General features: G+C 49.0%; 1 protein-coding gene across 1 annotated transcript in view; it reads left to right on the top strand.

The window, feature by feature from the left end:
* MERTK (MER proto-oncogene, tyrosine kinase) overlaps positions 1-23460 on the top strand; it is a 74619-nt gene that overhangs the window by 13500 nt on the left and 37659 nt on the right. The window contains exons 5-6 of the mRNA XM_006258087.4: positions 9770-9856; positions 12291-12406. Of these exons, the coding sequence (XP_006258149.2) occupies positions 9770-9856; positions 12291-12406 (203 nt within the window). The remainder of the gene's footprint in view (positions 1-9769; positions 9857-12290; positions 12407-23460) is intronic.

The following is a 23460-nucleotide window of genomic DNA, read 5'->3' as shown; positions in this document are numbered from 1 at the left end:
TGCTGCTTCTAGCCTCAGAAGACAGAACAAATATAGATGTGGAAGAACCTTGAATACCCAAGGAGACAGGAAGGATTAGCAAAGATCAGGGAGGAGACAGAGCCCCTGGAAACCCAGGATGGATAGAGAAGTCCCTTCATTCCCATTATCACCATCCACAAGAGAAAAAGGAGGGGGGGATACTTGATTCACTCTTTAGAACAAAGTTCCCAGATAATTACCAGAGATGTTATGACTGGCATGTTGTGGATTCCAAAGATAGATTTAAAAGGCAGTGAAAGTTGGAACATGTGACTCATTCGTCCTGCATTTTCTGTGTCCCTGTTTGGCAAACTTTAGGTCGGATCCATGCAGTGGCCTTAGAAAGGTCAAAGCAACTGCAAATGTGAGTCAAGACTGTGTGGGGTGCAGGCATTTTCAGTGTGAGGCATTCACCTCAATGAACTGTCAAAAGTAGGGGCTTGAAAGTCAGTCCTTGCTTAGAGATCCACTGCCTGACAGGAAGATAGGTTTGGGAAAAAATATGGTGTTCTCTTTTTTTGAGTAAGGAGGAGCGAGTAAAATGGGAAACTTTTGAATACAAGAAGACAATAGTGTGTGTGTGTGTGTGTGTGTGTGTGTGTGAGAGAGAGAGAGAGAGAGAGAGAGAGAGAGAGACCCTGATCTCTGTGGAAGAGCTGTAGAGCATTGCAACAAGCCTTTAATATTGTAATTACAGAAAAACAGCTCAGTTGACTTGCCACTGAATAAGGCTTATTAATCCACTGTATCCTAGTCCAGTGGTTTTCAAACTGTGTTCTGTTGAACCTGTGGTTTCATGATAGTTCATCAGGGGTTCTGCAAAGAGATTGGAGATAATGGCAGAGCAGGCTGGGTGACAGTGTACCACCATTGTGGGGTTGGGTCATAGGCTCCGTGCTAGTCTTTAGGATAGGAGTAGGGGTTCTGCAGTAGAAGAAGTGATATGAAAAGGTTCTGTGACTTTAGGAAGTTCTAGTCATCCTGCACAGGAACAAATTCTGCTCCTGCTGAAGTTTGTGATAAAACTTCCACAGACTTGAGGGTGGTATTGACTCACAGCAAGCAGATTTATTTTGGTTTTGCACTAGACACTGGTAAGAGGCTGTTTAATCTCCCTCACCTGGATGTCTGTGACCAGATTACTGATCAACAGCCCTGCTATATCTGGGGTAGGACTCACTGGAATGCAGTGCTAGGGACCCAGCCACCCCAGATCAGAGGTCGGAGGTGCAGGCATGAAAACTTTCTCCCCCAGGTCTTATTTTGAGCAATGAAGGGTACAGCCTCCCATCTCTGCAGCCAGGCTCCCACCCTCCCACTCTGCAGGCACCAGGGCAAGTAAAAGTAGAATCTGAGCCCCTGAAATCCCCTGTGGTTCCCAGTAGTGGATGAAGACACAGCTGCTTAACAGCCCTGACTGAGGCATAGAATTGTCCAGTGGCAAAAAATTTCCTGTGTAGACAGCTGTGTGCAGCAGCAAAATTGCTGCTGGGCTCCCCCACTCCCATGACTGAGGAGGTCAGTAGTAGCTTTAGAGCTCTTTGTATCCTTTCTATTTGACATGTGGCACCTAAGTGTGGGAGCCACCAATTAATCCTCTGGAGAGCCCAAATCTCAGGTCCTTGCCTTCCTTCCAAGCCAAGGAGCCAGTGTCCCAAAGAGTATTGTGAAGGATCAGGCAGAGGAGGAGTGTGACACACAGGGCAGGACCTTTTGAACTCCATGTCAACAACAGCTGATAAAGCATCCTCCAGTGCAGTGTGTGAGACTACTTCCCCTTTCTTCTGGATTCTGGAAGTAAAGCCTGGTTTTGTGGCTTCTGTCCCTAACGGAAGACTGGTGTCTACGATGAGGCCATTGAAAGGTGGCTGCTGTGCACCAGTCTAGGATAGGATTCTGGATGGCTGTGTGTGTGTCTGATTCACTGCAGATCTTGGCACCAGATTGCAGAACATAGAATCATAGAAAACTAGTGTTGGAAGGGCCCTCAGGAGGTCATCTAGTTCAACCCCCTTCTCAAACCAGGACCATCCCCAACTAAATCAAGCTGAGCCTTAAAAACCTCCAAAGATGGAGACTCCACTACCTCTCTGGGTAACCTGCTCCAGTGCTTCATCACCCTCCTAGTGAGAGAGTTTTTCCTAATATCCATCCTAAACATCTCTTGCTGCAACTTGAGCCCATTGCTCCTTGTTCTGCCATCTGCCACCACTGAGAACAGTCTAGCTCTATCCTCTTTGGAACCACCCTTCATGTACTTAAAGGGTGCTGTCAAATCCCCCCTCACTCTTCCTTTTTGCAGACTAAATACATCCAGTTCCTTCAGTCTCTCCTCAGAAGTCATGTGTCCCAGCCACCCAACCATTTTCGTTGCCCTCTGCTGAACTCTCCAACTTGTCCACATCCTTTCTATAGTAGGGGACCCAAAACTGGACATGGTACTCTGATGTGGCCTCACCAGTGGAATAATTACTTCCCTCAATCTGCTGGCAATACTACTAATTCAGTTCAGCATGCTGTTAGACTTCTTGGCAACAAAGGCACACTGCTGACTCGTATCCATCTTATTCTAACATAAAATGGCTGTGTCCACACATGCAGGGATGTAAGTTTGCAGCAGCACAAATAGTGGCACAATTTTGTGTTGCTACTTTGTGCCACAGTGCATGCCCCTGCCCATGCACTTTGCAGCAGTACACATTGTCCCACTGCTCCATATGCTGTAGGGGAGGCTGGCTGGGGCACAGAGTGCCTCAGCACAGGGCTAGCTGGCAGGCAGGCAACCCCTGCCCTGAGGCATGCTGTGCCCCAGCAATCTGGGGAGCAGCACATGGAGATGGGGGAGCAGGCAGCCCTGGGCTGCCTGCTTTTCCATCTCCGTGTGTTGCGGAGCCCCCGCGCTGGGGCGCAGCGTACCTTGAGATGGGAGAGCAGGCAGCCCTCAGTTGCTGCTCCCCTGTCTCCACCTGCCTGAGTGCGGGTGTCTGTTGTGGAGCCCTGGGGCTGCCTGCTCCCCTGTCTCAAGACACACTACACCCCAGCTAGCTGCATTGTTCAATTACAGAGTTCCTCAGAAAGAGAGCCAGGGGAGTTGAGGGTACTATCAGTGCCTGGACCCCAGCAGTGAATGGTAGGGGATTTGTTACGTATAGTCTCCTCAGGGCATCCTTTCTGCAAAGCCCTTTCTTCTGAGCTCAGCCAGCCTCTACACCAGGGGTCAGCAATGTTTTGGGGCAGAGTGCCAAAAACACCCACAACTTTGATTTGTAAGATGTTGGCATGCCAGGGCATGCAGTTAGGGAGGTATAAGGGGCCTGATCCTTGTTGTGGCAATGCAACCCCAGCGCCTTTCTGACTGTCTGCTGTCAGACATGTCTGCCAAGCAAAATGCCGTAATGTGCTATGCTCTAGCACCCATGCTGGGGGTTGCTTACCCCTGCTGTACACAAACATCCCAACTCCCAGGCCCAGATACCTGTTCTCAGTTGGGCTCCACCTGAAGAGAGTCCTTCCTGGTTTCCCAGCTGTACAGGGGCAGACACCCTGTTTCACACAACATCCAGGTTTCTCTGCTGGCTAAACTCAGCTCTCATTTACATGCACGTCGCTGCCTTGACCATGTTCTGGGAGTAGAACTAGGCCTTTCAAATTGACCTGTACTGATTGTGCTGTGTGCTTTCAGCACTTTAAAGTAATCTCACTAGATCAAAACAAACCAAAACTGCAGGAGGGGCCTGTAAACAGTGGAGAGCTGAAGAACCAAAGAGGCACAGGCCCCATTCCTTCAAACACCCGCATGTGAGCCCAGTTAAGCATGTGCATTACTTGGCAGGACTGGAGCCATGTGGTTTAGGGAGTGAACGTGCCTTGGAAAACAGCCAGGAACACTACAAGAAAGCCTGAGTATTGCATAAAACAAAGCCAGCTTTAGAGAAGGTGGGCCAGATTCTCCTCTTTATTTCCTCATGTGACAGATCTGTGGAGATGCAGGAACAGGACAGTATGTCACGTATTGTTAAGTTTTAATTACATAATTTTAGGACCTAGTTGAATGAAACAGTTGCCAGTAGAAATACTGACCATCACATGATCATGGTCTAAAGCTACTGGGAAAAGCAATGGCATGTTCTGTAAGCAGTGTTTCTGTCCTGTTAGCACCCACCTTCCCCCAACCATTTTGGTCCCAAAGTGAACGGCCTAAACACAACTAGTGGTTCTCAGCCTCTGACCTGTTTGTACTGTGGATGATTATTTGCCCTGGGCATGAAGATTAAATGGAAAGCATGTCTTGTTTGCTGCTTGAAGAATTCTGTATAGGTCTGAGTTTCTGTACTGTGCTTTGCAATCCATGCTTGGGCACTGGGTTTGATTGACAGGGAGATAAGTAGAAAACTGATTGCTTCCAATCTGACTAAAATAGTCTTATAGAATTTAACATTCCTTGGGGGCAGCAAAAGGGCATTCAGGGGAGTGAGAGTGTCACTTGGAAGAACTGGATGCCTTTAAGTCGGCAGGCCCGGATGAGCTCCATCTGAGGGTGCTGAAGGCACTGGCCAACATCATTGAAGAGCCACTGGCGGGAATATTTGAACGCTTGTGGCACACGGGCCAAGTCCCGGAGGACTGGAAAAGGGCCAATGTGGTCCCCATTTTCAAGAAGGGGAGGAAGAAGGACCCGGGCAACTATAGACCAGTCAGTCTCACCTCCATCCTTGGCAAAATCTTTGAAAAAATTATCAAGGCTCATTTGCGAGAGCCCGGCAGGACAAATTATGCTGAGGGGAAATCAGCACGGGTTCGTAGCAGGCAGATCGTGCCTGACTAATTTAGTCTCCTTTTATGACCAGGTTACGAAACGCCTGGACACAGGAGGAGGGGTGGATGTCGTATACTTAGACTTCAGGAAGGCCTTCGATATGGTATCCCACCCCATACTGGTGAACAAGTTAAGAGGCTGTGACTTGGATGACTACACAGTCCGGTGGGTGGTGAATTGGCTAGAGGGTTGCACCCAGAGAGTGGTGGTGGATGAGTTGGTTTCGACCTGGAAGGGTGTGGGCACTGGGGTCCTGCAGGGCTCGGTCCTTGGACCGATACTCTTTAATGTCTTCATGAGCGACTTGGACGAGGGAGTGAAATGTACTCTGTCCAAGTTTGCGGATGACACAAAGCTATGGGGAGAAGTGGACACGCCGGAGGGCAGGGAACAGCTGCAAGCAGACCTGGACAGGTTGGACAAGTGGGCAGAAAACAACAGAATGCAGTTCAACAAGGAGAAATGCAAAGTGCTGCACCTAGGGAGGAAAAATGTCCGGCACACCTACAGCCTAGGGAGTGACCTGCTGGGTGGCACGGAAGTGGAAAGGGATTTTGGAGTCCTAGTGGACTCCAAGATGAACATGAGTCAGCAGTGTGACGAAGCCATCAGAAAAGCTAATGGCACTTTATCGTGCATCAGCAGATGCATGACGAATAGATCCAAGGAGGTGATACTTCCCCTCTATTGGGCGCTGGTCAGACCGCAGTTGGAGTACTGCGTGCAATTCTGGGCGCCGCACTTCAAGAGGGATGCGGATAACCTGGAGAAAGTCCAGAGAAGGGCCACTCATATGGTTAAGGGCTTGAAGACCAAGCCCTACGAGGAGAGACTAGAGAACCTGGACCTTTTCAGCCTCCGCAAGAGAAGGTTGAGAGGCAACCTTGTGGCTGCCTATAAGTTCATCACGGGGCACAGAAGGGAATTGGTGAGGTTTTATTCACCAAGGCGCCCCCGGGGGTTACAAGAAATAATGGCCTCAAGCTAGCAGAGAGCAGATTTAGATTGGACATTAGGAAGAACTTCTTCACAGTTCGAGTGGCCAGGGTCTGGAATGGGCTCCCAAGGGAGGTGGTGCTCTCCCCTACCCTGGGGGTCTTCAAGAGGAGGTTAGATAAGCATCTAGCTGGGGTCATCTAGACCCAGCACTCTTTCCTGCCTAGGCAGGGGGTCGGACTCAATGATCTGTTGAGGTCCCTTCCGACCCTAACGTCTATGAATCTATGAGGTAATTGACAAAAGCAGAGGAGCCAGTGTGCCTCAGCAAGGCCATTGACTCCATGTCATTTCATACCAACTGAGCATCTCAGCCATAGTGTGTGTGTTTATGTCTCAGGAATGACAAAACTAACAGACCCTGGTGGAGGTGGACTTAATCATAGGGCTGTGCGAAGCTTCGGTAGCCGATTTGATTTGGAGGAGATTCGGTCCAATTCAGCAGCCAAACTTCCGAATCCATACCGAAGTGGGAGACCCCTTAAAAGGTCCAAATTGAATCGGAAGCTTCTGAATTGATTTAGAGAGATTCAGAGATTCGGAAGGCTTGAAGCAAACAAACTGAGAAGAGGGAAGGAGATGGGGTGACCGTAGGCATGAACAGGGGCTTGAATGGGAGTGGGCATGAGTGGGAGCGGTTGATCAGGTTGTATTCAGTCTTAAGAACTGGTCTCCGGCATTAACTCAAACCGGAGACTTTGTTGCACTGACAATCATGGGTGACTGGTGCCACCGTAGTCGGGGGGGGGGGGCACATCCCCCCCCCCCCCCATCGCGACCAGTCAGCGACCAGGCGGGTCCCCCCATGGCCAATCTTGCTGACTGGGGTGGGGTTCTCCCAGTGGCTGATCATGCTGACTGGGAAGTGGCCACGGCGCTCCTGGAAGCGTCTGAGGTGCTTCATCCGGTGCTCCCACTCCCCGACCAGTGCTCACAGGGGTGGCACTGACACTCCCACTTGCCACCCCTGCCTGTCACCTAAATGGGGGGGTCCAGCCTTTCAGGGGTCCACCAGTGCTCTCAGGGAGCGTACGTGCATCCCTGTACACTGCCTAGGTATCACCACTGCTGACAAAAGAGTTAAAGGAGCTCCCGGCCCTGGTATTGATTTCTTCCTTTTTGCTGTCTGCAGGTGTTAATCACTGCTTGTTATCTTGTTATCGCAGCCCACTATGCCTATTACTGTCATTTGTTCATTCACCCCATTCCTATTCATTTAGAGATCAGCCCGACACAGAGGAATGGCAGTTTGATTCCTCGCTTACAACAATGGTTTCTAATATTGTTACAGGATACAACTTACTTCTGAAGTAAAATACATTCAGTAAAAGTTTAGAAGTATAAAATATGAAATATAAAAGGTAAAATGCCATGGCACAGTGAGATAGATAATGGGAGAAATATAAGAATACAATAATACATTATACTTATACAAATGCCTGTTAAGTGTAATTTCATAAAGATACAATTTCATACCCTATAAAATACCTATATAATTTTATATCCTTATGCTTATGTCTTATAAAATACTTATTAGAATGTAATTTCATTACCTATGTTTTATGATGGAGGGAGAGAAGAAGAGGGGGAGAGGAGGAAGGAAGAAAAGGTGGAAGGAGAAAAGATGAAAAGAGATGCATCAAAGGGGGGAGGGTGCAGGCAAAGGGCGTCTTGTTACAGCTTCATGCCCACACGAGCAGCTACCATCCCTGCTGTTTTCATCCCACTTTGCCTTAACGCACACAAGTGATACGAGTTTTAACAGTTTGAGGAGCACTTTCATAGAAACCCCTGCACCTATCTCCGTGAAACTTGGCAGGCTTCGCGCCCTCAGAAGGGGCTACCTTCCCTGCTGTTTTCATCTGAATCTGCAAAAAAATGACAAGAGTTATGGCTATGTAAATCATTCCCCATTCTAGTCTATGGCCGAATCTCTGACTTGGTGCTCAATCTCCAAATCTGAATCAGCCAGATTGAATCAGGACAGTGATTCAAATCACTGAATTAAATCACTGTCCCTCCAAATCGGCTGAATCCAAATCCAAATTGAATACTTGTTGCTTCGTATAGGCCTAGTAGACATATCCCAGACAGTTTTAAATGAGCTAACTTGGGGTCCTCTGGGTAGTGCAGCCAGAGCAGCACAGAGTGCAGTGTGGGCTGCAGAACTCCCCGCAATGCCACCCACCCCTGGAAGCCAATTAGTACTTAGGTGGTTCATCTGCCCTGAGCTCCAGTCTGCTTCAGCTGTATTGCCATGACCCCCTGGCCCAGCTAAGTGTAATGCTGGCTGTGGCATGTGTCTGAGTTGTGTGAAGACATTTCCCCAGAAGTCACACCCAGAGAGGAGCATCATACTCACCTGCCATGCTGGAATGGGAGTCGCACCCAGAGGACCAGCAGAGGGGCAGCCCCCTGCTTCAGAGGACAAAGCGTGCTCTATGTGTAGGAGAAGTACAAGAGAGTGGTGTTCATAAAGTATCTCTTTGGGCTCTTATAGAAGTCCCTGAACTTCCTGTTTGTTGCAGATGTAGGAGGGTGCAGAAGCATGGAAAAGCTTCAGCTGAGTGTGACCTGAGCCCCACATAGCCTAGGGTCCCCAGGCTACTGTAACTGGAGGCAACAGCAGTCAGGTTGGGGTTTTCAACCTCTCGGGTGACTTCACCTTGAGAATTTAGTCCAGCAGTGGCTTTCCAGGGTGCCCCCTTTCAGATGGTAGGTCCTGAACTTTGTATGAGGCATCCCCATGGCCATCCTATGTATTACAAGTCCGGACCCTGGCAAAGACTAAAGAGGCTAGGCCTATTCAGTTTAGAAAAGAGATACTTGAAGGGGGGGCATGAGAAAAGTTTAAAAACTACTAAGTGGTGAAGAAAAAGTAAATAGGGATTTCTTTACTCTGTTTCTCTCAATATAAGAAGTAGGGATCAGAAAATGAAACTAGTAGGTAGTAAGTTTAAAACTAATAAAAGGAAGTTCTTTTTCATGCAGTATAAAATTAAAGTGTGGAACTCATTGCCACTAGATGTTGTGGAAATTAAAAGTTCAAAAAGGGATTGGACACATTCTTGGAGGAAAGAGGCATCAATAGCTATTGAGCATGGGAGTTAGAGAGACAGTCTCTGAATTAGAACTTCCTAGACCTTAAATTCTGGAAGCTGCAAGTGAGAGACAAACAGTGGGGAAAAAGCCCTATTGATACCTGGTTTCATTCTTCCTTTCAGCATCTCAGCCACTCTCAGCCACTGTGTGACACAGGATACTGGGTAAGGTGGACCTATGGTCTAACCCAGTCAGTGGCAATTCTTATGTTCTTAGTAATTCTGCCAGTTCACAGAGTTGCTTGGCTTGAGCAACCTTCAAAGAATAACCCAAATTGTCTTGGATCCTCCCTTGAATTTCCTCTCTTGGAAATGTGCCCTGGTATCAGAGATGGAGCACTGTCCACATCCAGGTTTGCTTTTAATCGGAGAACTGAGACAGGCTGTAAGACCTGCAGGACTGGATCTACCCCTTGCTTCTCATTCTCTTATGCTTTCTGGTTCTCTTTTAGAGGCTTTCAGTGCCATAAGTGGGATCAGGATGTTGACCTTTCAGTCTAGGTCCCAATGCCCTGCTGAAGCAGAAATGTAGCCTGAGGCAAAATGGATGTGGTTAGTGCAAAGAGAACTTGGTTGTGTTTCTGGGAAAAGAAAGAAGCATTAAAATCAGGAGAAGCTTTGCTTTTTCTATTGAATTACCCTCCTGGTGCCTGGAGGAGTGCTCCTGGGCATGCATGGGCCATTGGAATGACACCTGGAAATCTGTTCCTTCATGTGATCTGAGACTCTGAGTCAAGAGCAGGATGAAACTGAAAGTAAAATAGGGTAGAAAAATCATGTTTTTGTTACCATGCTGTGATTCTTCACTCATGGTGTCCATATTATCTGATTGCAGGGCTTAATGAACCAGCAATCTTCAGCTGTGAAGCTCACAACAGAAAAGGACTGAGTACATCAATTGAAGGGCAGATTAACATAAAAGGTAAGGAGTGAAGAGGCAGCCCATCTCACTGCTGATACTACCATCTCTGAAGAATGCCTGGCTTCTTCCCTACTGCCATGTGTGGCTAGGGAGACTGTGGAATGAGAATATTTTCCTGGACGCTGTGCTCCAAATACCCATGTCAGTCCTTCTCACCTAGTATATATCTGTGTTAGGGCCAGAGATGACACCAGTCACCTCCCCAGACATTTCTTTGGTCTGTTTTCCTCAGGGAGAGAAGGTGCTTCCATCCCCTCCTCGAGAGGAGAGAGGCCAAACCACAAGTGTTCCAAGAACTGGAGGATGTCCTTTCAATGGAAGGGTCCAGGGAAGTGGGTAGTGTCACAGTGCATCACACTGTGGCCTGAGATCCTCACCTCCACAGTAGAGCATGTCACCTTAATTTACCTCCCTGACCATTGTGACAAGAGCAAAGAAAGCAAATGCCTAACATTTTTACCGGCTCAAAGAGGGTCTTCTAGTGGCAGCATGAAGGGTCACCCATTCAGCATTGTCTGCCAGAAGAAACCCCAAGTGAGCTGGCAAAGGAAAAAAAACATGTCGTAGAGAGCCAAGAGCATGGGGCCTACTGTGACAGTACCCGTGCCCTGCCCCCTCAGTGCCAGTGGTGCACACCAGATCTGACACTCGGAGAGGAAGTGCCTGGAAGTTCATTTGAAAAGAGAACTGTCAACTGAAAGTCTGTTTCGGAAGGGCTGTATCACTCTCTTCCTTCCTTTGTATGCCTTACCTCACCTCAGAGTTTCCATAGGAAATGATGGAAATTCTTGAAATGCTTTTGTAGGAGTCACCTTGGGCAGTCACAGGGAAGTTTTCTCTGAAATGTAACATTGACTTCCCATCGAGGCTGAACTCTATTTTCAGTTCACAAACATAGGGCGCTCACAAATTGCCCCAGAAATAGTCCTCTTCCACTCAGCAGCTTCTCTACCCTGCTGTCAGCATTTCAGAATAGCACTGCTCCAACACAGAGGGCTGGAAACACTGCTCTCGATGGTGTAAGAACATACATGCACTTCTCTAGGGCTTCTGCAGCAGGCCAACAGAGCTCTGGGACAGAAGCTATCATGTGCTTGAAGCCAGGCCAGGCTGGCTTGCAACATTTTTCCAGGGAAACTAATTGGATGACCTCTTTTTAAAATGGTTTATCCTGCAAGTTGGGGCACCTCACAATACCAATGCATGTGTATTCACCTGGCCTCATGGCAGCAGCACATTCAAGCAGAGTGGGCAGTGAGTCTAGGGACAACTCCAAACCCAGATGGCCACAGCACTGTGGTGGCAGGCAGCTGGGTCCAGGAGGGATGGGATGGGATGGAGCAGTGTCAGGACTGGATGCCCTGTGCAAAGGGAGACAGATTATTCTGGCTCATGAGAGAAGTTCAGAGCATGGTAAGAGCTACTCCCAGCTCTCTCCAGTGTCAGTACCAGGGATACAGCCCAAGATAATAGGAAATCAAGGCCCTTCTTTGTTAAATTACTGTCTTGGCAAGTGTATTGCCTTTTACCCTGTCCTTTTCCCCCAGAGGGGAACATTTCCTGGCTGTTGGGCCCAGCACAGGACTGCTGGTGAGAAGAGTTGCCAGTGGGCCCAAGAGATGGCACCTGTTCAAGTGACAGCCCCCCTGCCACTTCCTGCAGCTTTCTCTGTGTCTTCAAACCCACCATTTGGCATCTTTGCTGCCATGCTCTATTATAACACCTTCCATATCTTCAGCCAGCCTATCTGCCCCCTCCCTGAGTCAAGCAATTCATCCCCTACCTCTGAGTGGTGTGTCCATGAGGATAAATATATTTCAGACTGTCAGACACTGAATCCAACCAAGTTTCTGTGTTGCTTGTGCAGTTCTGACCTGGCATGTGCAGTAGATCAGTGATACCCAGCCAGAAATGCTGCTTTTCAAGGGTCTGGAGGGAATACAGCTTTCCGAACACATTTAATTGTGTGACACTCACATCATGAGGATGTACAGTTTCTAAATTGCCTGGATGCCCATGAGCTTGCATAAAGCACCTCTGCTGCAGAGAATGAGCATTTGCAGGACATCCACCATGCCTGGAGCTGCCAGGGGAGACCTTGGGGTGATGTGGTTCTCCACCTCTCTGCATGGCTTGGGTATTGTTACTTGAATCTGCCTTCTGGACTCTGCTGGTTGTGAGTATCTCCCTTGTACCACAAAGCAGCCAGTTGGCACCATGAAGAAGGCTGAGCCTATTCCTGTGTAGTGAGGCAAGAGTCTCCTGCAGGCCTCCTCTTTACTGAATTAGTGGTATTCCCTGCCCACACAAATGGCTAAATCCCTTTTTTTGAACTGCAGCCTGATGCCTGCCTCCTACCTGAGATAAGCATTGTGTTCATCAAGGATAGCATTTAGGTACACCAGATCTGAACCTACCTGGCTTTTTCCTGTAGGAATACCATCTCCACCCATGAATGTGCATGCCCTGAACAGATCAGCCCATGACATTTTGATTGCCTGGATCCCAGGCTTTGATGGCTACTCTCCTTTCAACAGCTGCAGTGTACAGGTAAGCACTTATACCCTGTCTTCATTCTTTATATGGTGCATTGCAGGAGTCGTCAGAGAGAGGCTGCACACAGGAAATCAATCCTTTTTGGGCCTGCCTGTCTGCTTCTGGGCATCTGGGGAGAGCCCTTGGGCAAGGCTGGCTTGACTGCAGGGAGCATATGTTTAACAAATCAGAACATGGGGTCCTCTTCCACCTGGGGCAAGGACTGTGATTGGCTCAGGCATGGGATATGTGTTTTGTCTGTGTGGGGCACCTGGCAAGCCAGGTATCTCTCCTCTTGATGGGAAGAGCCTCCGCAAGAGAAGGTTGAGAGGCGACCTTGTGGCTGCCTATAAGTTCATCACGGGGGCACAGAAGGGAATTGGTGAGGATTTATTCACCAAGGCGCCCCCGGGGGTTACAAGAAACAATGGCCACAAGCTAGCAGAGAGCAGATTTAGACTGGACCTTAGGAAGAACTTCACAGTTCGAGTGGCCAAGGTCTGGAACGGGCTCCCAAGGGAGGTGGTGCTCTCCCCTACCCTGGGGGTCTTCAAGAGGAGGTTAGACGAGTATCTAGCTGGGGTCATTTAGACCCAGCACTCTTTCCTGCTTATGCAGGGGGTCGGACTTGATGATCTATTGAGGTCCCTTCCGACCCTAACATCTATGAATCTATGAATCTATGAAGGTGGCTTGAGGTGACACAAGGGTCCTAGCCCTGATGATTTTATGGAGTTGATGCCAGAAGGTCCCTGGTGATCAGATATTTGATGCTCAGTGGTGTGCAGTACACAATCTCATCAAGTATGTCATAGCGATTGTGAGGTTGTGGTGATCAGGACAGGCCAGTGTTGCCCCAGGGGAGGCTCATGGATTGGGGACAGTAAAAGAAGGAAAGGTGATGCTTCATTAGAGATCCCTAGAAGGCCCCATTTCATAGATTTCATAGACATTAGGGCTGGAAGGGACCTCGGAAGATCATCGAGTCCAGCCCCCTGCCCAAAGGGCAGGAAGTCAGCTGGGGTCATAGGATCCCAGCAAGATAAGCATCCAGTTTCATCTTGAAGGTGTTCAATGAAGGCACTTGAACCACCTCCGGTGGCAGGCTGTTCCAGACCTTGGGGGCTCGGACAGTAAAGAAATTCTTCCTTATGTCCAGCCTGAAACGATCTTGAAGTAGTTTGTGACCATTCGACCTCGTCATCCCTTGGGGCGCTCTGGTGAACAAACGTTCCCCCAGATACTGGTGGTCAACCCTGATAAACTTGTAGGTGGCCATCAGATCACCCCTGAGCCTGCGCTTTTTCAGGCTAAAGAGCCCCAGGGCTCTCAGCCTGTCATCGTAGGGTCTGCTTCCCTGATCTCTGATCATGCGCGTGGTTCTTCTCTGGACTCTCTCAAGCTTCTCCACATCCTTTTTGAATTGTGGAGCCCAAAACTGGACACAGTACTCCAGCTGTGGCCTCACTAAGGCCCAGTACAGGGGGAGAATGACGTCCCGGGATTTGCTTGAGAAGCATCTATGGATGCAAGCCAGCGTTTTGGTCGCTTTACTAGCCGCCGCATCGCATTGCAGGCTCATGTTCATCTTGTGGTCAATGATGACCCTCAAGTCTCTTTCTTCCATAGTGCTAGCCAACATAGCACTGCCGAGCCTATAAGGATGCTGCGGGTTTTTTTTCCCCAAGGTGGAGAACCTTGCATTTATCGGCGTTGAACACCATCAGATTCTCGTCCGCCCACTTGCTGAGCCTGTCCAGGTCAGCCTGGATCACCCGCCTGTCTTCTGGTGTGGATGCTTTGCCCCAAAGTTTGGTGTCATCGGCAAACTTGGCCAGTCCGCTTCTGACTCCAGTGTCCACATCATTAATGAAGATGTTGAACAGTATGGGTCCAAGGACAGAGCCTTGGGGGACCCCACTGGTCACAGGACACCACGATGAGTGACTTCCATCAATTACTACCCTCTGGGTCCAACCCCGGAGCCAGTTTTCCAGCCAGTGGATCGTGGAGGACCCAAGGCGACAATTGGCCAGTTTCTCCAAGAGACGATCATGGAACACCAGATCGAAAGCTTTTTTGAATTCAAGTTATATGACATCAATCTCTTCTCCCTTGTCCAGGTGATAGGTCACCTGGTCGTAGAAGGAAATGAGATTGGTCAAGCAAGACCTACCTGCAACAAACCCGTGCTGGCTATCCCTTAAGATGTTGACGTCGGCCAGTCCATTAAGGATAGCCTCTTTAATAAACTTTTCTAAGATCTTCCCCGGGATAGAAGTCAGGCTGATGGGCCTATAGTTAGCCGGATCCACCTTCCTCCCTTTCTTGAAGATAGGCACCACATTGGCCTTCTTCCAGTCTTTGGGCACTACACCAGAGTGCCAAGAGTTTTCAAAGATCCGTGCTAGAGGCTGGGCTATGATGCTCGCCAGCTCCTTGAGTACCCTGGGGTGAAGATTGTCAGGGCCGGCTGACTTGAAGGTATCCAGCTTCTCAAGATGTTCCTCAGAAAGTCAGCATTAATGGAGGGCAGGGGATCACCCTCACTCGGACTTCCCGGCCCTGTAGCGGGCATGGGCGTCCCATGGGGCTGATGAAAGACTGACACAAAGTACCTATTTAATAGGTTGGCTTTTTCCTGGGTGTCAGTTGCCCCATCTGGTTCAGCAGGGGTCCAATGTTGCCCCTGCTTTTCCTCCGGCTCCCCACATATTGGAAAAAGGACTTTTTATTGTCCTTGATGCTCAAAGCTAGCTGGAGTTCAGTTGCAGCCTTGGCTTTCCTGGTCTGCTCCCTACAGGACCGGACCAGTGCAGAATAATCCTCCTTGGAGGTGACTCCCATCCTCCATCCTTTGTAGGCCTTTCTTTTTAGCCTCAGGAGGTCTGCTAGGTCCCTGGAGAGCCAGGGGGGTTGCTGTGGCCTCTTGCTGCCTTTCCTCTGAGATGGAATAGACTTAGTTTGTGCATTGAGGATCGCTCCCTTGAGGAGCAACCACTCTTCTTGAACTCCCCTCTCCCTGTGGTCACGGTCCCTTAGGGCCTCACTGACAAGCCTCCTGAGCTTGTCAAAGTCGGCTTTCCTGAAGTCAAGGACTTGCGTGTTGCTGACCGACTTGCCAGCTTTTTGGCGGATGGTGAAGGTGATCAGCTCGTGGTCGCTGTCATCCAGCTTCCCATCGATCACTAGGTCGCTGACTAGGTCATCCCCAGTAGCCAGTACCAGGTCGAGCAGCGCTTTGCCTCTCGTTGGCCCATAGACTTCTTGAGTCAGGTAGAGGTCATCCATGCACGAGAGGAAGCTCTGCGACCGCTCAGATTTTGCTGAGTGGTCCTCCCACAAGATGTCCAGGTAATTGAAGTCACCCATGACAACCATGGTCCTGGAGCAAGCTGCCTCAGCCAGTTCCTGGGCAAACTCCTGGTCAAGCTCAGGACTTTGAGTGGGAGGTCTGTAATAGACTCCCACCATTGTGTCCCCTGTGCCGTGTTCCCCACAGATTTTAATCCAGAGGGTCTCCAGCCGTCCACCCTGGTCGCCAATATCGGCTTGCAGGGATGTGTAGCTTTCCTTAACATAGAGAGCTACACCCCTGCCCCTTTTCTCTACACGATCCCTCCTGTACAGGGTATAGCCATCTATACCCGTGGTCCAGTCATGGGTGGAGTCCTACCAGGTCTCCGTTATCCCTATGACATCATAATTGTTTGCACTGAGCAGGAGGATGAGCTCCTCCTGCTTATTCCCCAAGCTCCTGGCATTAGTGTACAGGCAGGCAAGTGCCCCCTGGGGGGCTCCTTCCTTGCCCACAGATTTTACCAGGGCTGGGGCAGGGGTGGGCTCCCTGAAGCACCGTGATCCGCTGGCTTTGCAAGGATTGCTCAGTGGGCCAGCAGTGGCGGTAGTCCCCCCATCCCCCAGCGGGCTTAGTTTAAAGCCCGGTGGAGCAGGTCAGCCAGTCTGGCTGAGAAGAGCCTCCTCCCTAGGGGAGAGAGGTGGAGGCCATCTCTTCCCAGCAGCTCGCTGCCTCTCTCGCCAAAGAGTGGGCTGTGGTCATGAAAGCCAAAGCCTTCCTGACGACACCAGCGCCGCAGTCTTTGGTTGACCACATAGATCCTCCTGTCCCTTCTCAGCCCATAGCCTGAGACTGGGAGGATCGATGAGAACACCACCTGTGCCCCCAGACCCTTAAGCCCCATTCCCAAATCCCTGTAGCGCCTCATGACCTGGCTGGGAATGCTCCGAGCAGTGTCATTGGTGCCCACATGAATAAGGAGCATGGGATAGTGCTCTGTGGGTTTAAGGAGCTTTGGGATCCTCTCCGTAATGTCCCGGATGCGGGCCCCTGGGAAGCAGCAGACTTGCCGGGCTAAGGTGTCGGGGTGGCAAATTGGCCCCTCCGTCCCCCTCAGGAGGGAGTCTCCCACAACAAACACCTTATGTTTCACCCCCAAACCAGGTTGGGTTTGTTGTTGTTGTGTTTTTTGTTGTTGTTTTTTTGGGGGGGGGGTGGGGGGGGAGGTTAGCACATGCTTTAATGACAATTTGCTAAAGCCATTGTGAAATCCATGCAAACTATTTTATACAGCTCATGGTCCCTGTATTTGTAATCTGTGTAGCTTCTAGTCAGCCTTGTGTTGTAATGGCATGGGGTAGAGCAGGGATGTGATAGGAATGCACTCCTGTGTTCACGAGAGGGGTGGGTTGCACTTTTACTGAAATGGAAGACTCATCCTTGTATCGAGGGACTACCAACAATGTGAGCGGGTTGCATCCAGAGGTGTTCACCAGCAGTGTGCCTGGCCTGCATAGCAGGCATATTACTGAGCCCTCTGTCCGAAATATCTGAGGGAACAAGGAAAGGGGACAGACCCCAGACAGGCATCATTTAGGCTCCAGCTCTGTGTGCAACATGGAGCAGGGTCTGTGAGGGATTGACAGCCTGTTTCCTGTAGCTGGGGCAGTAGCTGGGTATAGGAGCAAAAGGATGGGCCTGGGGCCAGCAGATGCCTCTTCTTCCAGTAGAGCATAGTTGAAGATCTGGAATCTACAGGTATTGTTCACCAGGAAATACCCAGTAATTATGCTGCAGTTGATTGTTTCACACTTGAGCCATCTGTGTGTCATCCATGTCATTCAGGCTGTAGCTGCTCAGTGTCTTGAAAAGCTGCTCATTGTAGAGAAAGTCCATGTGCTAACATACATCTAGATGATGACTAACTGAACAGGAGTGGCATATGAGCATGAATCTTGACACCACAAGACTCCTAGAAGCTAAGTGGCCATGGCAATTTTCCAGGGAGGGGAGAGCAGGTTGGAGGGGTGTAGCAAGCTGTCCTGCTGAGATCGGTGGGAAATACTTTTAGCTTGAAAGGGACCTTTGCCCAAGTCTCATCAAGGGCGAATGCACCCTTTCAGCTGGAGCCTGATGTTAGGGAGGCTGTCAGTGACCCAGAGACGTACAGAGGGGTTGTGGTAGGAACTGCCAAAAAGGCAGGTGTGGTGACATTGTGTGTCCCAGTGGAGTGAAGACCAGGGCTGAGAGGGTGGCTGAGAAAGCCCCATGCTGCCTGGCAGTGTGAGTTGGAGAAACCCTGCTCCCACTTCAACCCAGTGCAGTGAGGAAAACAGGCTGAAAACTGCAGTAAATCCCTTATTTTCAAGGGCTGGTGGAAGCCTCCAGCAACTGTGCCTGAGTCACAATATGATAGTACAGCTGTGCAGTGGGAGAGCAGTGCACCAGGACAGCAGCCAACAGAAAGGGCAGTCAGTGCCTCATCTGTGGCTCTGAGGAGCTTGGTTTGTGAAGCATGAGACCCCTGCTACATGGTGTCACTTTCTCCAGTGAGGCATCAGAGCTGGTGTGTAGCAATTCTCCACATCTGAGCACTCAGAGAAAAGCTGTCTTGCATTTGTGCATTGCGTATCACAGTGGGAGGCATGAAAAGTTTAGAAAGGGCAAGACATTAAAAGGGTTATATGAGGTCAGATGCAGGGTGGTGGCAGCTCCCACATCAGCGCTCACGTAATTACCACTTAATTTAGTTAAGAGATGCCAGTGGTTTGGCATCTTGCCAGTGGGCAGAGATCAGCAGCTGCTCTCTCTGAGCTGATGCAAACCCAGGGAGTTCACTTTAAAAGCAGGAGGTACCTGTGGAGGAATCCTATGCTGGGGCACTAACTCCAGTGTCCAAGATAGTAATCATATTATCTGGGAATCCTGGGTGCTGAAGAATATGGCTCCCTGGGCTGCTGTCTTTAGCTTGCTTGAGAAATGGAGCTCTGCTCTGTGCTCTAGCCCACTGGGGCCAGTTCACTGGAAGAGTATGAGAAGATTATAGTTTTGTGATAACAGTCTTCAAATACCTGAAGGCTGATTTCAGAGAGGATGGAGATGAGCTTTTTTCTGTGACCATAGGGAGCAGGACTAGGACCAATGGCTTCAAGTTTCAGCAGGGGGAATTTAGGTTAGAGATTAGGAGGAACTTTCTGGCTATGAGGGTGATCAGGCATTGGAACAGGCTACCTAGATAAATCGTGGAATCTCCATCCTTGGAAGTTTTTAAGGGCAGTTGAGACAGACACTTGCCAGGGATGGTTTAGTCAGGGTTGATCCTGTCCTGACCAGGTGCCTGGACTGTATATTCTTGTGAGGTCCCTCCCAGCCCTACTGTTCTATGATCCTATGATTCCTAAGACAATGTGAGTTAATAGTCATACTGCTCTATGGCTGGCCTCAGCTTGTGTTAATGTTTAATCAGTGCATTGTGATCACCCCACTATAGGCTCACATTTTACCTGGAGCAGCTGAACGCAGGTTGTGAACCAGTGAGTCCTGCCCCAGCCCTGTAGCCACAGCAGCTTTGCTAGCAGCTGTAGCACTGCAGATCTGTCACATGGGGGTGGGTAGATACTTTGCATGACAGTTTTCAGCTGCATTTGGGGTCCTGGTGAGCCAAGACACAGGCCCAGGGTACTGAACAGTATACATACCTGTCTCCACCTCTATCCTTGGGAAAGGACAGTGAGGACATGTCTGCAGGGCAGGTACCTTTCTGCCAGGCCTCAAGCACAGCTCCCTCCTCATCGCTCCTTATTCCATAGCTGTGAGGACAAGGGACAGTAGCACCTGTATGCTTGTGCCACAGCCATTCTGTTACTATGCCAGCACCCAGTCTGACCTTTTGGGTAGGCACAGGGCAGAAAGAACAGGAAGTGAGTGTCAGGCTGTGGAGGATCCTGAGACACAAGTGCCTGAATCCTATTTCACTTTACACAACCAAGTGGCAGTTTTCCAGCTGCATAAGTGGCATTTTTGGCCCTTGAACACAGTGTGTGATTCTGTTCTCTATGCACTGCAAACATTTAAGTGTCCACACAGCTTCTGAGCATGCTCAGTAGGCCATGTACTGTCAGGACAGGCACTTGGTTACATTTTTTTTTTATTGACTATCCCCTGATAGGAGGATGATGTCTGCTGGGGGGATGGGGGAATTACTGGTGAGTTTTAAGGTGTCTGAGGAGTCCAATCTGTGCTCTGCAAGTTGTTCCACAGACATGACAAGTGGTGCCTTAGTGGGGGCACCACTGTTGGACAGGATACTGTGCATTTTTCTTCCTCCTCTGTCATTTCTTGGCTTCCTGAGCAAGACAGTTCTCTTCGAATTGGGCTTGATGTATGGTGCAGCACCACTGAGACCTGTTACCAGCCAGCACTTCCCAATTTGTAGGGTTGATGCCATGCTTCTTAAGGTATGCTTTCAGGGTGTCCTTGTAGCTCTTCTTCTCTTCCACGGGTCCTCTTACCATGATTGAGTTGAGAGAAGAGGACTTGCTTTGGGAGATGAGTGTCAGCCATCTGCACACAGTGGCCAGCCAAGCAGAGTTGATGCTTCATGTTCTTTGCCTCAATGCTGGTTTTGTTAGCTGCAGAGAACATGCTGGCATTGGTGTAGTGGTCTTCCCATCTAATATGAAGAATTTTCTTGAAGCAACACTGATGGAACCATTCCAGGCACTTAAGATGTCTTCAGTATGTCAGCCACATCTCACACCCGTAGAGAAGCATGGGAATAACTACTGCACTGTAGACCAGGATCTTAGTTTCCATTTGCAGATCTCGGTCAGCAAAGAGATGGTGAAGCAGCTTTTCACAGGATACCCTGTTTCTACATCAAGACTGACTGACTGGGAGAGGTGACTGCCAAGGTATGGGAAATGCTCAATGTTTGCCAGGGGTTCTCCACCAACGGTAATTTGTGGGAGAGGGGGAAGCTTGTGCTGGGGCAGGCTGATGGAGTACCTTGGTCTTTCCAATGTTAAGGGAGAGTCCCAGGCTGTGATAGACACCTGATAAAAGGTCAAGAGTGGACTGTAGATTGGTCTCAGTGTGTGCAAGGATAATACAGTTGTCAGTGTACTGAAAGTCAGTGATGCCAGTCTTGGTAACTTTCATTTTGCTGTGAAGGTGCTGCAGGTTGAAAAGCTGACCGTCCATTCGATACTCAAGCCCAATTCCAGGAGAAAGGTGGTCATAGATGAGAATCAAAATCACAGCAAGATAGATGGAAAAAAGGGTTGGGGCGATGACACAGCCCTACTTGACACCAGTACAGATAGTAAATGGTTCTGTCTCTGATCCACTGCAAAGGACTGTGGCAGTCATCCTGTCATGGAGTCCACTGAACTTCAGTGAAAAAACAATCCTAGCCATCACCTTCTGCAAGGCTTCACAATTGATGGTGTCAAAGGTCTTGGGTAGGTCAACAAATGCCATAAACAGCTTCTGGTGTTGTGCTCTACACTTCTTCTGGATCTGTCGTAGAACAAAAATCATGTCAGTGGTACCCCAAGATGGTCTAAAGCCACGCTGGGATTCTGAAAGGACATCTTTGGCAAGGGATAGGAGGTAATTCAGAAGGATGCGAGTAAGAATCTTCCCAGCAAGAGGGGAGGACAGTGCCTTGGTAGTTCCCACACTCTGACTTTTCCCCTTTCTTAAAGATGGTCACAATGGGCTTCTGTATGTGTGCAGGGAGCCTGCTCCAACACACTGGAAATCCAGCATGTTGGAGTACACTCAATTAATCAAGTCAGCTGGAGCACTGAAATTAACATGCTCCAGCAGACTCTAGTACCTTGTGTATCAGCATCCCCACACTGAAAAATGGCAGTGGAGCACTTTGAATTACAGCTCATCAAATGAGCTTTAGTTCAAAGTGCCCCACACAATGATTGGGCACTTTTAATTAGCACAGCTCAGTAATTAAAGTGCCTCCCCATGCTTCCTGGAGCACATGTAAAAATGCCCAATGTTGGCATTTTTTAAGTCAGGTGGAACTTCCTCATTAACCCATATTTTGATGAGAAGTTGGTGAAATTTTTGTGCTAGTGCTTTTCCACCAGCTTTGAAGACATCTGCAAGGATGCCATCTGGGCCTGGTTCCTTACTGTTCTTGGTCTGAGTGATGGCATGCCAGACTTCCTTGAAGGATGGGGGATCAGCAAGAGGTTCTATTATTGGGTATTGAGGGATGGACTGAATGGTGGCAGCTGAGACTCAGATTCATGGTTGAGTAGAGTCTTGAAATGCTCCTTCTAGCATTGCTTGATGGTTACATTGTCCAAGAGGAGGTTGGAGCCATCCTGGGATCGCCAAGGGGTTGGGCCATTGGAACATGGTCCGTGGATAGCTTTTATTGCTTGAAAGAAGCTTCTCATGTCATGTTGATCAGCAAAACTCTGGATCTCCATGGCCTTCATTTGCCACCACTGGTTCTTAATGTCCTTCTAATGTGACTTCTTCATCAAGCGTGGGGGCATATACACTGACCACTGTAGCATACTGGTTGTTATTGAGCTTGAGGTAGAGAGTCATAAGGTGTTCATTAATGCTGACAGGGAGTTCTGAAAGCTGGCTGACAATCTTGTTCTTGAGGCATGGCCAACCCTGTGAATGTGCCTCTTTTCAAATGACTTCCCTTTGCAGAAAAATGTTAAGCCACTTCCTTCTTCTTTCAGCTGGCCTTCATCTGCCCAGTAGGTCTCGTTTAGGGCAGCAATATCAGTGTCATATTTTGCAAGTTCTCTAGCCACTATGGTAGTTCTTCTTTCAGGATGCTCACTATCTGGGGAGTCCATGAGAGTGCAGACATTCCATGTGGCAAACTTCAGTATACACATGTATACTTGGCATAGATAAGTTACAGATTTCCACCTGGCAAAAAACCCACAATTGGTGGGTATGATAAGGAGGGCTCACTTGTGTTTGAATCCTGATAGCTGAGTAACTATAGTACTTTCCCAGGAAGCAGGATAGATAGCTTGTATGACCTCTCATCCCTCTCCCAAAGGGTTTTTGAACCTGCATTTCTCTGGCTTTCCAGCACAGCACTCTAATGGAGGTCAGGCATTTCTCAGTTCCCTCTCTAGCCCTCCTTTTGAAGCTGGCCCCCTGGGCACCAAGAGAGGGAGCTGTGTGGAGCAAGGGGTTTGGTGGTCTAATGGGATGGCTGCTACCTTGGAAGGAAGGAGGACCCTGCATTCTAGTCTGGGCCTTTGTTCCTAATGGGAAAGAAACTTCCTCATTGCACTGTTATGCATGCATTTTATCCAGAGACTATTAAATGCAAGGAGAAGTGATCGGACAGAGGTCTGGATAGTGGTCTGGGGACTAGACATTCTGTGCTGGGAAGTCAGAAAGATAAAGGTCCTACCCAGGACTTAATGTACATAAGTAACTGCATACCTGTGTAGTCTTCTGCACACGTCCACACTGAAGTTGTAAAGAATCACAAACTGTGTGTAAGGGTAAAAAACATTACTTACGTGGCTTGGATAAGTGTCGTTTAGGTACAAAAAGGACTATAGAATTCTTCCTCAAATATCTGCTTGATACATTCACAGATTAGCACTGTAGCAAATCTTCCATTAAAGTAACATATTGCTACTATTGTAATTGGAAAAAGAAAGCTTTTAATGCTCTGTAACATGCCCTCAACACATCTGGCTCATGAAGAGAATTCAAGGTAGCAGGTACAACTTTTTCACTGTTGCTTTCAAGATGC

Source organism: Alligator mississippiensis, chromosome 1 (assembly GCF_030867095.1).
Source record: "Alligator mississippiensis isolate rAllMis1 chromosome 1, rAllMis1, whole genome shotgun sequence".
Lineage (NCBI taxonomy): Eukaryota > Metazoa > Chordata > Crocodylia > Alligatoridae > Alligator > Alligator mississippiensis.
The sequence above is the reverse complement of the archived record's forward strand: the minus strand, read 5'-3'. Positions and strand labels throughout refer to the sequence as shown.